At 33.7% G+C, this 14619-nt stretch overlaps 4 protein-coding genes across 6 annotated transcripts; 3 read left to right on the top strand and 1 right to left on the bottom strand.

Annotated features, from left to right (window-relative positions):
- Positions 1 to 133: 133 nt before the first annotated feature.
- Positions 134 to 1589, top strand: LOC149094785 (cathepsin B-like). Its single transcript, XM_015929363.3, has 4 exons — positions 134 to 302; positions 368 to 1022; positions 1104 to 1232; positions 1320 to 1589. Exons 1-4 carry the CDS (start codon positions 165 to 167, stop codon positions 1394 to 1396), a joined length of 999 nt encoding a protein of 332 aa, XP_015784849.1. The 5' UTR covers positions 134 to 164; the 3' UTR covers positions 1397 to 1589.
- Positions 1590 to 2082: 493 nt separating this feature from the next.
- Positions 2083 to 3572, top strand: drk (growth factor receptor-bound protein 2 drk). The gene has a single exon (XM_015929364.3). It carries the CDS (start codon positions 2083 to 2085, stop codon positions 2728 to 2730), a length of 648 nt encoding a protein of 215 aa, XP_015784850.1. The 3' UTR covers positions 2731 to 3572.
- Positions 2868 to 7432, bottom strand: Tbcd (tubulin folding cofactor D). The gene is made up of 7 exons (XM_015929357.3): positions 6810 to 7432; positions 6538 to 6676; positions 4578 to 6473; positions 4347 to 4498; positions 4089 to 4275; positions 3642 to 3948; positions 2868 to 3191 (listed from the first exon to the last, which is right to left on the bottom strand). The coding sequence occupies exons 1-7, from the start codon at positions 7340 to 7342 to the stop codon at positions 2917 to 2919; spliced, it is 3489 nt and encodes a 1162-aa protein (XP_015784843.1). The 5' UTR covers positions 7343 to 7432; the 3' UTR covers positions 2868 to 2916.
- Positions 7433 to 8042: 610 nt separating this feature from the next.
- On the top strand, positions 8043 to 14595 carry LOC107362324 (uncharacterized). Of its 3 annotated transcripts, XM_089266727.1 has the most exons (6): positions 8043 to 8133; positions 8353 to 8790; positions 8941 to 9240; positions 10852 to 11863; positions 12099 to 12273; positions 12390 to 14595. In XM_089266727.1, exons 4-6 carry the CDS (start codon positions 10861 to 10863, stop codon positions 12529 to 12531), a joined length of 1320 nt encoding a protein of 439 aa, XP_089122853.1. In that variant the 5' UTR covers positions 8043 to 8133; positions 8353 to 8790; positions 8941 to 9240; positions 10852 to 10860; the 3' UTR covers positions 12532 to 14595. The 3 variants fall into 3 exon arrangements, with proteins under 3 accessions (XP_089122853.1, XP_015784844.1, XP_015784845.1); XM_015929358.3 differs by lacking the exon at positions 8043 to 8133 and having other exon boundaries at positions 8242 to 8790; XM_015929359.3 differs by lacking the exons at positions 8043 to 8133; positions 8353 to 8790; positions 8941 to 9240 and having other exon boundaries at positions 10752 to 11863.
- Positions 14596 to 14619: the final 24 nt, after the last annotated feature.

Raw genomic sequence — 14619 nt, 5'->3', positions numbered from 1 at the left:
TGAGAAGGTCAAAAATCAGGAAATATGAAACAATTGTTGGTGATAAATCATTTCATTATAAAATTATCTATATTCATCATTGTTTTTAATGTATAAAAGCTTTATGAACACATCAACCGATTCACTAAACAAATTATCGTTTGTTGTAGTTTAAACTCAGCAAAATGAAGTCTTTAATCGTTCTCGTTGCTCTACTTGGTGCTGCTTATGGAGCGAACCAACGTCTCTTCCTTGAATCAGGGTTGGATCCAATGTCTGATGAAATGATCAACAAAATCAATTCACTCGGAACAACATGGAAAGTGAGTAAATTATTCTCTTGAAATCTTATTATTTTACTATCAATAATTTTCGTAATAATTTTCAGGCTGGTAGAAACTTTGAGGATTTACCAATTGAACACGTAAAAAGGCTTCTTGGAGCAAGAAAGAGTGGACGCAAATTACCTCAAATTTATCACGAAATCGATGGAGATTTACCGGCAAGTTTCGATGCTCGAACAGCTTGGCCAAATTGTAGTTCAATCAGCTTCATTCGTGATCAAGGAAGTTGCGGTTCTTGTTGGGCTTTTGGTTCAGTTGAAGCCATGTCTGACAGGATTTGTATCGCTTCAAAGGGATCAGTTCAAGTTGAAATTTCAGCTGAAGAAGTACTTGACTGTTGTGACTCTTGTGGTGATGGATGTAGTGGTGGTGATCCTATGGCTGCATGGGAGTATTGGCAAAGTAATGGTGTTGTTTCTGGTGGTCTTTACAAAGGTGAAGGATGCCAACCCTACTCAATTGCTCCATGTGAACATCATGTAAAAGGACCTCGACCTGCTTGCACTGAACAAGATACTCCTCAATGCTCTAAAGAGTGTGTTTCAGGCTACTCAAAGTCATTTACACAGGACAAACATTATGGTAAAAAGGTTTATTCGGTTTCATCTGACCCTAAACAAATCATGAAAGAAATCATGACTAATGGTCCTGTAACAGCTGCTTTTACCGTTTACTCTGATTTCCCAACATACAAATCAGGTTTGTTTTGATCATTTCTTAATTCGCATAATTCAATTTTTCACCCATTCTCACACATTTAATTTTTCTTCGGATAATTAGGAGTTTACCAAAGACATTCGGATGATGTACTTGGTGGCCATGCTATTCGAATCCTTGGTTGGGGAACTGAAAACGGTGTTGACTATTGGCTTGTTGCCAACTCCTGGAACACCGATTGGGGTAACAAAGGTAGCTAACAATATAATATTATATTTCTTATCTTTACTCGATAAAATTGAACAATAGTTAACTGTATTGTTTCGACGTTTGTAACAGGTTACTTCAAGATCAAACGAGGAAATGATGAATGTGGAATTGAAGACGAGATTGTTGCCGGTCTACCAAAATTGTAAACGTTTACCACTTCGTAAGCTCGCAGGTTAGATGAAGACATAAATGATGTCCTTCCCATTTAGACTACAAATTGAATGAATGCGATAATTCTTCATCATTTTAACACATTTTGCATAAATACATTGAGACTTTATCAGATATGTAGTCAGTTTATGTGTTTAATTAATAATTAAATTATTATTCAAAACATAATTACATCTTGATAAATATTACAATGTAATCTAATCGGTGATTGATTGGCATTGGTTTTAGGTTACAGACTTTCTAACATCGTTTATGGGAATGTCACTCTGTTTGGTTTCATACAATTTCATTTGATTGATTATGTTTTTAATTTTAACTAATTGATTAACAGAATGTTTTATAATTATTATTATTTAAACGTACAAATGGCTATGGTAAAAGTTTCAATTGAAGCGCCATAAAAGATGCACCTCCCTAAGGGTGAGAAAGAGAGAGAAAGTGGAAGATAAAAGATGAAATCTTGACAAAAGAAAACAAGCTACTGAGACTCCGCCGCCATGTTCCTTCTCATCTTTTGATAAGACGAACTTAGACTGAATTTCGTTTGCTTCACACTTTTATTTGGTGTTTATTTTTTTAATTTGTTTTGCATTCAGTTTATTTTTTTAGTTGTGAGTATTGAACAGTTTATTGATTGTGGCATCTCTGTGTGACAATAATAATGGAGGCTATTGCTAAGCATGATTTTAATGCGACAGCTGACGATGAATTAAGTTTCCGTAAATTTGATGTTCTCAAGATATTAAACATGGAAGATGATGTTAATTGGTATCGAGCTGAGCTTGATGGAAGAGAGGGTCTAATACCCAGTAATTATATTCAAATGAAACCTCATGATTGGTACCATGGACGAATTAGCCGAGCTGATGCGGAAAGATTGTTGATCTCTCAACATGAAGGTGCATTCCTTATAAGGGTCAGTGAAAGCTCACCAAGTGATTTTTCCCTTTCTGTTAAATGTGGTGATTATGTTCAGCATTTTAAAGTTCTTCGCGACACTCAAGGAAAATTTTTCCTTTGGGTTGTTAAATTTAATTCACTCAATGAGCTCATTGAATACCATAGATCAGCCTCAGTCTCTCGGTCACAAGACATAAAATTGAGAGATATCCAGATGCCTACAGATGAGATATTAGTTCAAGCTATGTATGATTTTACACCACAGGAAAATGGTGAACTTGGATTTAAGCGAGGTGATATTATCACAGTTACTGACAATTCGGATCAAAATTGGTGGGAAGGTGAAATTGACGGTCGTAAAGGATATTTTCCAGCTACTTATGTTGAACCCTACCAACAAATGTCTTGAAAAAAGAAGAGAGAAACCAGACAAACCTTCAAACTCTTAGTATGTTACATTACTGTTGCCCCATTTTATCTCTATTTCAATCTTATTCATTTTTCTCTCCAAAAAAATGTATTGACGCGAATTAACCTATTAATTAGTTAATATCAACTACTTTCAGTTCGATTTATTACAATTGCATTCACATCTTTACAATCGCAGGCCTAAAATGCTCTTTAATTTATCTCTAATAGGGATAAGGATTGATCTATCCTTGTTCCAATCAGTTTCCGTCAAAAGTCTGAGAGCTTTCTCCTGATTCGTTTCTTCATCAACTTGATCATCTCCTTTGCCACCATCATCCTCAAATATGTCCTCATAAATCAATAGTGCTGTATACAACTCGTCTGCTGCATTTGTCCGGACAAAAGGATATTTGGTGCATAAAAAGATGCATAAAATGTTCAAGCATTTCTTCTGTAAACCTGCAAAATGAAGCAAAAAACCATAACAAAATATTAAAAACAGGTCTTGAATCAAAGCAAGAAGAATATAATTATAATATTTTGTATCACAAGGACCAAGCTCATGATTTGGGCTGATTGAATTGTTTCCCTTTACCTCTTATTATAACCTTGTCTAAAACCCTTCCTCACATTTCAATTTTACTGTCACAATTCTTATTTCCATCGAATAAAGAAAAAAGAAATCAAATGGTGAATCAAACAACTTTTGTTGATCATGGAGAGAAAGAAATTCATTTTGTATCAATTATCTTTTCTCCTACTCTTATCTCTTCCTTGAGCAATATTTTCTGTTTCATGCATGATTAACGATAAATAAAGAATCATTCATGTTATAAAAAACATTTGTACATCTTTCATTGCCACATTAAAATTAATGCATCACAATGTGTTGATAATCAATCTAATTACCTTTAAAACGAAGACAAGCACACATGAGTTGAACAGTTGCAATCTTCTTTTTGGGGATCGCTGTCGTTCTTGCCATCTCCCATGTTTTATCAATCAAGGATGACACTTTACTCTCCTCTAAATCATTCAGAATTCCAGAGTTTATCAATGAGTTTAGAGTGTTTATCAACTGTAGACACATTCTTTCAACTGTAAGATTATCTCTGTAAACATCAATGAAACTATCAATAACGTTTTTAAACTTGGCTTCATCTTTTGATTTGATTGATTTTAGCTGGTTCAAGAGAGCTTCCAATGAAAGTTTAACCTAAATTGAAATAAAATATGAGACAAATTATTAGATACGGATATTGAAAGATGACTATAACAATTGAATTTTATGAGCAAACAAAAAACTGCTTAGTTCTTTGATTCATTTATCATCAAACTGATTAAATCTTGTCTCACAATCGATGTTGGGATTCCTCCAGTGCTCATTACTAGACCTTTCCATAGACTGTAAGAGTATTGAGTTAGTGGTAAAATTGCGAACCAAATTGGAAAATTAGATTCATCTCTAAAATGGACGGAGGCGAGATCCTCTTTCGTTGGCAATACGTTTATCAAATCATCCAATAAAAAATGTTTGCCAAGGCTGTTGATATGAAAGAAAAACAAAACCATTTAATAAAACAATTCATAAATTATATAATTAAAATATATTACCCATAAAGGATCTCGAAAAAATTTTCACCAGCAGCTAAGCGCATTTCATTGTGATGAGAGACACAATGTATTAAAATTTGATTTATTATTTTGTTAATCATCTCGTTGGTTAAAATTTCGCATGATATTTCATGGAAATGTAGTGCAATTTTCTGTAAATGAAATGAAATTCAACATTAGCAAATATTGTCAATTAACGATTTAACTGCCTGAATTAGATTATGGCCGTACTTTGATTGAAATGATAGCTGCGATTCGAACCGCTTCACCAACATCTCCTTTACTACTGGTAGTATAATCTTCCATAGCAACATTTAAGGTATGATGGATAATTTTTTCAACTAAATCACGTATACTTTCAATATCACTGTTATTCATTTGAATTAACAATGAAGTATAGCAGTTGATTGATGCTACTTTCCATGAAAACCATATGCTTTCATCAGCAGAAATTGAAGAAAGAGATTGCAAGATAGTTTTCAAAATCATCTTAATTGTATCGTGAGAAATAAATGATTTAGGTAAAGATCCTAAGGCTTCCAAAATTCCACATCGTACGTGTTCTAGATTGGAATATGCGTTGTAAATTAAGTGTTTCATCCAAATGTCTTCAAGTTTCGAATCACCAGGAAAATAATTATCGTACAAGGCTACGAAACCTGAAACAGCAGCTGCCCTTATGGACTCATTTGTATGAAAAATGCAGTCTTTTAGAATGTCAATCCAACAGGTTTTGATGAAATCTTTATCCAGAGGTAATCTTGTTTGGGAAATTTTCTCGATCAAAAAACAAATTGCAGAGCGGAAAAGTTCGCCTTTGATTCCTTTGAATCCAAGCGATGATTTAATCTCTTCAGATATTTTTTGGATTCCGACCAATATTTCATCTTGACAAGGAATTTTCATCTCTCTCATGGAATGTATTACCCAGGCCAAGCTAATGATAGACCCGTGTTTAGTACTCAAATCTTTGCTCAGTGTCTTTTCCAATAAAGTTCCAATCACATGTCTAATCAATTCAAGGGGAGCAAAATGAATTAAACTGGCTAAGGCTTCAGCACTAAGAGATCTGATTTCTTGATCCCAATGGTTAATCTTCTTATATATCAAGTGTATAATTAAAGGCTCGTAGTAATTATTGAATTGAGCGACAAACATACTAAGCTCAAGAAAAGCTCGACGAGTTCGACCAACTGCTTGATTGTCAACAGTTGTCAATATTTCGATTCCATGAGGTACGTTTTGTGACCCTAATCTACCAACAGTTTCTTGATAAGCAGCTGATGCTGCTCTACGACAGCGAATTTCTCGATCAAAAACAGCAACTATTAAGAGTGCAGATGTAATCTCATTAAGATAAGGTCGCAAAATATCAGCTTCATATGCCCGAGCAAAGGCCCAGAAAGCATAGCAAGCTGCATCTCGAACTGTATCTCCAACGGAAAAGTTTCCACGAGATTCTTCATAAACTGAAGCTTTTATTATAGCTGGAATAACCACACTTAATTGGTCTGGTAATATTAAACCTCTTCGAGCTAGTTCAGCCAGAGCTAGGCAGCCTCCATGCCAAGAGCCATCGTTTTCAGAAGGGCTGAGAAGCTCGCAAACACTTGAAACTACCTCTCCTGCCAGAGAACGAGGTAATCGACTGGTTACACGACCGATTCCTTTAGCAGCTGACCATCTGACAATATAGCTATTAAATCTCAAACCATCAAGTAGCACACTAATTACGTCCTCGATTTCTTCAGGCACTTGATAATTATCATCATAATCGTCATCATTCTCCGACTTTTTGACATCGGAACTCACTTTAGAAGGTTCATTTGTTGATGAATTGCTTTTTAAACTATCTAAAATGGATCGCCGACCTCTCTGATACCTCCAAGATGCTATTTTAATGCGCAAAAGACTTAAACCAGCTCTTTGGTTAATTTTTATCATAATTTTCACCAAAAGATTTTTGGACTGGGACAAAATGTTTTGTTCACGTATTTTCATCAAAATTTTGGGAGCGAATGGCGAAATATCTTCCCGTTTACCAAACTTGAAGATGTATGCCAGCGATAGAAGAACGCCAATGCCATTATTGAGACTTATTGCATCTTTAAAAATTTCATCAATAACCTAACCGAGAAAATAATTAGTTTTGTTGAATGAAAACATTTTTAGATTAGTGACAATGACTCACGTTTAAACACCAATCAATATGACTTTCTAGGTATATTTTTGAAATTTCTGGTCGAGTAAGGAATCTTGCACAGGAAACAGCGGCTGCTACTTTTGGTGTGTCTCCAGCCACTAAATTAATTTTAATAAGATCATATAATCTATCATGGAGAGTAAAAATGAAGAGATTAAATTAAAAAATGAGTAACAAAATGAACGGAAAGATTTAGTGTAAATTAAAAGATAAACAAAGTATTGGAAGTAATCTTGAATGGTGACAAATTGAGTAATTACCTCACCATTAACGGTTTTCTCCCGTCATCAGATGAATCAAACTTTTTGAAATCAAATGGTAAAGTGGCCAAAAGAGAAGACCAAAGTAACAGAACATAACGAGTTCTCCAAGTTACTAAATTATCAATAGATTCTTTAGACAGCAAATCAATGACAATCTCTAAATCAGTGACCGAGTGAGGTAGATGGCGAATTAGATTCTTAAATCCTCGCACCTTACTCACATGGTAAATAAAATTACAGGAGGTATGATAAGAAATAGAAGGTGATTGATCATCCTTTGATTCTGCCTGCTTATAAATTGGTGCAAACAACTGGGAAATTATTGAGCTGATGTGACGATCAATTAGATGAGGCTGTTCTTGATAGCGGTCAAAAATTTTAACCCAAGTTTCAAAGAGAGATTCAACTGTCAATCTGGTTGATTCATCAATAACCGTTGAGTTTAAGTTAATACATTCATTGATTAATGCTTGCACTTCTTCAAATTCGGTAAAACTTTCAAGAACACAAGCTTTTTCACAAGAATCCATGGTTTAAATTGTTTGTCAAAAGTCTACATGAGTAAAAAACAATTTATAAAAAGTAAATTAATTTGATAACATAAAAAAGTAAACATTATAGACATCGATTACTAATCTAATCGATTAGCTCAACTGTACCTGATGATATAATCGATACATCGAAAAAAGCTTTCTAACGTCATGAAAGTTTCATGAATTTGAAAATTCATTTGTAACAATTTATTTACGCTTCTCCAGATTAATCAAGCAATACAAGTCTTTAAAAAGTTAAATAGTTTCAAATTTATTCAGATGAAAATAATTTGCATGTCGATGCAAATCTATTGGTTTAGCTATCGCAAGTCTGATTGAAAGGTGAACGTTTCTGATTCGTCTGATTTATATACAAACCTTGAAAACAGAATTGAACTCAGAAACAATCCTAGTAATGATCTTAATCGATCTCAACTTAATAAAACTGCTAAATGCCTTATCTTTTACGATTAATCAAAATTTAATCGTGAAACGCTTCTCTGGAGGTGAAAATAGAAAGATGAAATTATAATTTCACGACTAAATTTACCAGTTTTTTGGAATCACTGATAATCTTTAGGGCGATCCGAATTTTGAAATAATTAAGATCAACATTAGATCCAGAAATTTAGATAAATCTGTTTACGCCAAATGTTTCTGTATAAAGGTGTTACAGAGAATGAGACGCTTGAAACGCCCGATGAGTAAACCTTACAATGTGTTTTGCTGTACCTGGTTAATCATTGTTTATATCTGTTGATAACTCAACCATTGAAAATGGATTTCAGGTAAATTGAAAAGATAACCATTAAGTTTACCATAAAATATACACGATCCATCGATTAGATTACGATGAGAGGATGAAGACAAGTAAATTGGACTTAACAATGCTAAGTGTAGTGTAAAACATGTGGACGCATGGTTTCCACTTTTTCAATTTTCACTCGTTTTCTTTAAATTGTTTCGCTTTTTTTAATATCGTTTTATTTTGTTTTTTTATTGAACAGTATCCATCAACAGTAGAACAAATTATTTTCATTTTTGATCCTGTTATCATCCTTCAAACTAAAAGCAAGTTATTTGCCTTATCCAAACTCCTCTTTATTTTTTCTCTTCACTCTTCATTATTTTTTGCATCACTCTCTCAAAATCATCATCATCATGTCTGTTGAGTGTTCTTTGACGTAATTTTGATGTCAGTCCTAACCCGAGATTGGGTTTACTCTCACTTCTTTGTCTTCTTTATTTGCATCCTGTACCTATTGTTAATGACGTCCAATTATTCTCATATCAGTCTCTATGAAACACTGATATAATTAACAACAATGAACAACTTCTTGTTCTTTACCCATTTTACCTTTTAATATTCTCTAAATCTAAAATAATTAATCAACTGTTCCACCAGAGTCAACTTGTTGGATAACCAAACATTGAAGCTAAGTCTGGTAAGTTGAATATTTTTCCATCTTAAAATGTCTGTATCACATCTTGTAATGTCTCAAGTTGGGTGAAAATTGTGATTGTCTAAATTGTGATTTTCCTACCATTTTCTAACATTGAATTCACTATTTCCTTTTTTTTCTTTATTTTCTCAGACTATGCATGATCACTTAACAACTTCAAGTTTTCTCATCAATTGAACAAGCAATATTTTGGCAACAATCGCTCAACGATGAGTGGAGATCACATCTTGATACTATCTAGCTGAAAATTTACACAATGTTCATCATCCATTTATTGTGAATCTTTCATGTTTCATCCTACAAATCTGCCATACAACGTATTACAAGCCTTCGTGACAACATGCCGTTTTTATTTATGATACGTGATACTCCGATGGACTCCTTTGATCCAAATGTATTTGCGGCTTATAAATCTATCTACTCAAAATCGAGGTAATGGCCAATTCACGACTATCATGGTTCTAAAATTATTTGTAACTCACCCAAGGAGACCTAATATTAGCTAGAATCTCGAAACTTCATGGACAAATTCATAGGTTTCAAAACTAAAAATTAGCCGAAAGATTCTGGAAGATTTGATTCTTTAGTATACCTATGGCATCAAGATTTTTAAGCATTGATGGTTTTGTCTTCTCTTCATTTAGATCATGTTATTCATCCTCTCTCTGCTGACTAATTTATTGCCTTTGTTGTAGTTACTTTGATCGTATCGCATTGATTTGCGATTAGACTACCAACTAAAAAGATCTAGAAGCTTAAATTCATGCAAGTTTTTATGTACCAAAAGCTTTTCTATGAAATATCTGAATATCGATTTGATGACAATAGTAGTAAAACACCGGGATGAAATGATAATGATATGATGACGAGGAAACAAAAGTTAAGTATTAGACAGATGATTATTGTGATAGCGATGATTGAAAATATTTTGTCATGATAAATTTACCTAAAGAAACAATAACCGACGTGTCTTTTTCAAATCTTGATGTCAATCTGAGCTTAGCTTTTCTCTGAATTTAATTGATTTCGATTTTTACTGTTTACCAGTAGAATAGCCGTAACTTTCTAATATGCCTTATCATAAGCACTCACAAACCTCGTTACATTTCGAACATCCTTTTTATTATCTTGTTAAATCAAATATCAACTCTATATTAGGACAATTAAGATTAATATTGAACTTTGTTTTTTTCAAAGCATGAAACATTTTACTCGCATTTTGCCATTCAAAGACTGACAGTTTTGATCTTGACAGTTGATTGGTATGAAAGCAATAGGCCAGCACATTTCAATATATTTCAGATAATTGTATTTCCAAACATTTTCGGTGTTCTCCTCTCGTAAATCAATTTTTTCATTTTCTCCAGTTGTATTTGACGGTTAAATTGCAGATTTTTGAGCAATCTTAGTCCACTGCACCACTTTTTATCATCAATGGTGAACGTTTACCTAAATCAGGCAATCAGTAAATTCATAAGACTTTCTCTATTCCAAATCATTGCTATGGATCAGCATTTTTTGACTACAATTCGTAACTGTATATTTAGTATCTACTGTCGATGGCTAACTAAAAATGGGACAAAAGTCCGATCGTTAGGCTGAACATATTTTGTAAGATATTTGATGAAAGACTTTATTAGCTCTAATGTTGCGATCACCTTGAAAGTTAGTGCTTCTAATCTTAGGTTTATCTGCTTCAGGGTATCAGTACTCGTTTATTTTCTTGCTTTTAGTCTACCTGTATCTGAGAATATGTAATAAAAATTGTTGAAGCCATGTTCAACAATCAAACCTTGGAATCACTAGAAAACTTGACTAATGAAGGTCTTATCACTGACCTTGAAAACGGTTATAAACTGTTATGGGTTATGTTAGCACTAGATGGCGCTCGCCTCATGGCTCAAATTGTGACGCCATGTTGGTGAATTGATAAGAGATAAATCTAGACAAGTTAGAGATTTGTTGTTATATTTAATTGTTTGATTTTTTAAATTTTGAATGATCCAAATTGACCAATAAATTCTCCTTCTATCTGGATTTTAGTCCTGTTAGATGGATTCGTCGGTTGACGAAGAAGAAGTAATCACATCAACTGCGGATAGCCGTCGAGAGAGGGATGGTTCAAACGAAAGTATAATCACGTCCCTTAAAAGCCTTGATCGAGTATCGACTACATCAACAGGATCAGTTGTTACTGTATCACCATCAACTGGAGGTGCATCATCTACCTTAGCATCAGCTACCGGATCTGGATCTACAGTAAATTCTAGTTTATCTTTACCAGTGCGAACTGCTAATGGCACCGTTGTTTTCACTTCAGTTCCATCTCCTTCTGGTGTTAAACACAATCCTGTGTCACAAACTATAGCAGTACCCCAACCTGGTGGTTCTGTTTCAATTGTTCAATTACTTCCTAATCAATCTAATGTAGTACAATCTGTCATCCAACCTGTCAATCAACAATCTGTCATTCAAGCAACCGGTGGGGCTGCCTCAGCATCAGCCGCTGCTGTAGCATCAGTTCAAGCAGTTTCTATTCCTAAGAACATTATATTTTTTAATAAAGGGGGCCAAGGGTCCGTGATACAAAGTACAGAAACTAATGAAATGAATTCAATGCAACCAGTTCATCTAATCTCCAGTTCACGTAGTGACCATGGGGAAACACTTATTCCATCTCAACATACAACACAAACTCCTTCACCTTTATTAGACGAAGAATCCAAAAAAAGACGTGAAGTGCTCGAAAGAAGGCCATCTTATCGTAAAATTTTGAATGATCTTTCATCGGCCGATGTTGGCTCGTCTACGTCCATAGCTGATATAAAATCGGAAGACGATGGTGAGTCTAGTGAATCAAGTAATGCTGCAACAATTGCTGTTTCAAGTCCATATGTCAAAGTTGTACCAGCATCAGCCATTCAACTAGCCTCTGCTTCTCAAGACGGTACCATTCAGGGTCTACAAACATTAACGATGACAAATGCAGCTAGTGGAGGTAACACTATTGTGCAGTACACTACCCAAGGACAGGATGGACAGTTTTTTGTTCCCGGTAAGATTTTCCTTGTTTTCTCTCATCACAATTATCGTCCCTTTTCCTTGTTTTAAATTTACGTACTATAGGAATATCTATTCTCAATGATTCAACCTTTTCAAACCAAGAAACATATTTTTTCAATTTTGAAGGGTTTTCTGTCCTTGTTTTTGTTGTTTGTTTAGATTTTTACATTCATTTACTTGAAATTAATCACTCAATTGCAACTTTCATTTTTTATTATTACAATCAGTGACTGTATCAGCAGCTGACTTGCAAGCATATCAATTACGGGCATCAGCGACTGGAGTCCCTACTGGGCTTCCCCAAGGTGTCGTTATGACATCTCCGACCACACTTACATCGCCTCATGGTCAAAATGCTGAAGAGGCTGCAAAAAAACGCGAACTTCGACTGGCAAAAAATAGGTAAATAGTTAAATCTTGCTGTATATTATGACGATATTATTTTCTATTTATATCGTTCTGTCTCTAATCTCAAATCACCGTTCTTACAAATCTTTTCTTGCTTTTCTAATTTAAAGGGAAGCTGCAAAAGAATGTCGTAGAAAAAAGAAAGAATATATTAAGTGCCTTGAGCAGCATGTCAATGTTTTGGAACAACAAAATAAAGCGTTAATAGAAGAGTTAAAGTCTTTAAAAGAGCTCTACTGTCAAAAAGAGTGAACCATCACAACTTCTGTTTATTTAAGGTGATTATTTAAATTTGGCCAAATATTATCTACATGTTATACACATGGACATTTTCAAGTATAGTACCAATGTTTTATAAACTTCGTCAAAATGGAATCGGAAAACAAATCCATATCTTCTATTGTATTCAATTGAATATTCTGGTCTTGTGACTCTTGAGGATGTGGACAAGGACATCTGGGAAAATTCATGATATAAAATTGATGAACTTATTCAATGACTTTGAAACCATTCACTCAAGATTTTGCAAGATATTGTGTTGTGCCACAGATAAACATGAACCGTCATCAAAAAAATCATGTTAAACAATGAGTTAAAGAAGCAATCCGAAGCTTGCCAACAAAAAAAGGAGCTCAAAATCAAGTGTCCAATATTGCTTTGTTATAAAAACAGTATATTGACATGGGAACATCATCAAATCATCTCGGAAAAAAAGAAACAAATCAGCAAGACTAGAGTTAAACAACTAGTCTTAGTTAACGCCTTTACTTTTAATTGAGATAAACATTAATCCCTGAGTTAATCATTGTTTTCTTTTTAATTTATTCAAAAAAACAAACAATTTGATCTGTGTTCGAGAGAAAAGTTATATTTTCTCTTAATCTTTGTCCAGCTTTGGCCTACAAATTAGATCATGTCGACAATTTTGCTATTGTAAAAAAAATGATCTTAAAAAGTGACTGACACTATGTAGTCAAATCAACATGTATTATAAGTAAATAATTTTTCGATTGCTTTCTTTTGCAATGTTCGATAGAAAAAATATATATATATATCAGCTTATATCCAAGAATATTTGAAGTGCAAACAATTAATAATATTATTACAACTGCATTACATATTATTTGCTGTGTAACCTACTTCCAAAACCAAATCCTTTACGCCTTGTCCATATTTAAATTACATACCTAATAACAATATTATTTGATTACCTAATGAAGAGATGAAGATATCTATCAGGTATCTCCAGACATAATTAAAGCATTACGTTGAAAAGCACAAAGGAGACGAATGTTGTGGAATAGTTTCACCTGTCTGGAAATTTGAAACCGCCATTGCACCAGCCTTTGATTGTCCCTCAACTAGTCCAGGCTAAAGTTCACTAAATGATCCAATTTGGATTCCAACAAAAGGATTAAAGACAATATTGAGACTAAAAGAATCAATTGGACCATCGGAATAGTTTCAAGACAGTGTCTTTCATCATAACTACTCAGTCCAACTTCAATGGTTTTCGAGGAAAACCTGAACTAATCAAAAACAAGATGGAAGTGACATTCAAAAGAAAGAAGAGATTGACCGGATACAAATTTAAATAAGCGTAAAGACAAGGAAGAAGACATTCATTACGAAGAAGGAAGTGTCACTGGAAGTGGTATCCAAGCGATTAAATCAGTTTCCAGATAATCATAATTATTTGATTCTGGTATATCAACTGTACCAGTATCATCACTGTTAACTAATTCACCACGATTAACTGTTACAGAGAACTGTGCTGTTCTACTTCTCATTAATGAAGTGCTATATCCACGTTGATTGAAATTTTTACACTCAATGTACTATAACCAATCCTGCCAGGAATGATTTACTGCAAGATTATTGTTTATTGGAATGATAATTGATCGTATCAATCTCCTATCATCCTGTACAAAAGCTGTTTAAGTTTCAATTTTCTTTTCGTTTTCTCCTTTATTCAGACCTTATCCCTGTGAAAACGATGTTCAACTTGTTTTATTTCTTTCAAGACTATTTAGTCAACTTAAACGATAGTCTAATTTTTAAGGTTTATACTTGAACAAGTTAAAAATTAACAAGATTCCTAATTTCTTATTTTTTATTAACTTTTTCTGTGTCCATCATCTATTGCAATCATTGTAAATTAATTTCAACTTTATCATCTCATCTTGAACAAATGAAATAAGCAAATTGATCAACGCCAAATGCCTAAATTGTTTCGACTATATACCTCATTATAAGAGCTCCTTACAGTGCATATATCATTATAAATATTGCCATTAAAAAAGCATTATCTGTAAATTCAAATTGTATAAATTAATCCAG

Source organism: Tetranychus urticae, chromosome 1, assembly GCF_039701765.1.
Source record: "Tetranychus urticae isolate SD_2017Ah chromosome 1, NJAU_TeUrti_SD_1.0, whole genome shotgun sequence".
Lineage (NCBI taxonomy): Eukaryota > Metazoa > Arthropoda > Arachnida > Trombidiformes > Tetranychidae > Tetranychus > Tetranychus urticae.
The sequence above is the reverse complement of the archived record's forward strand: the minus strand, read 5'-3'. Positions and strand labels throughout refer to the sequence as shown.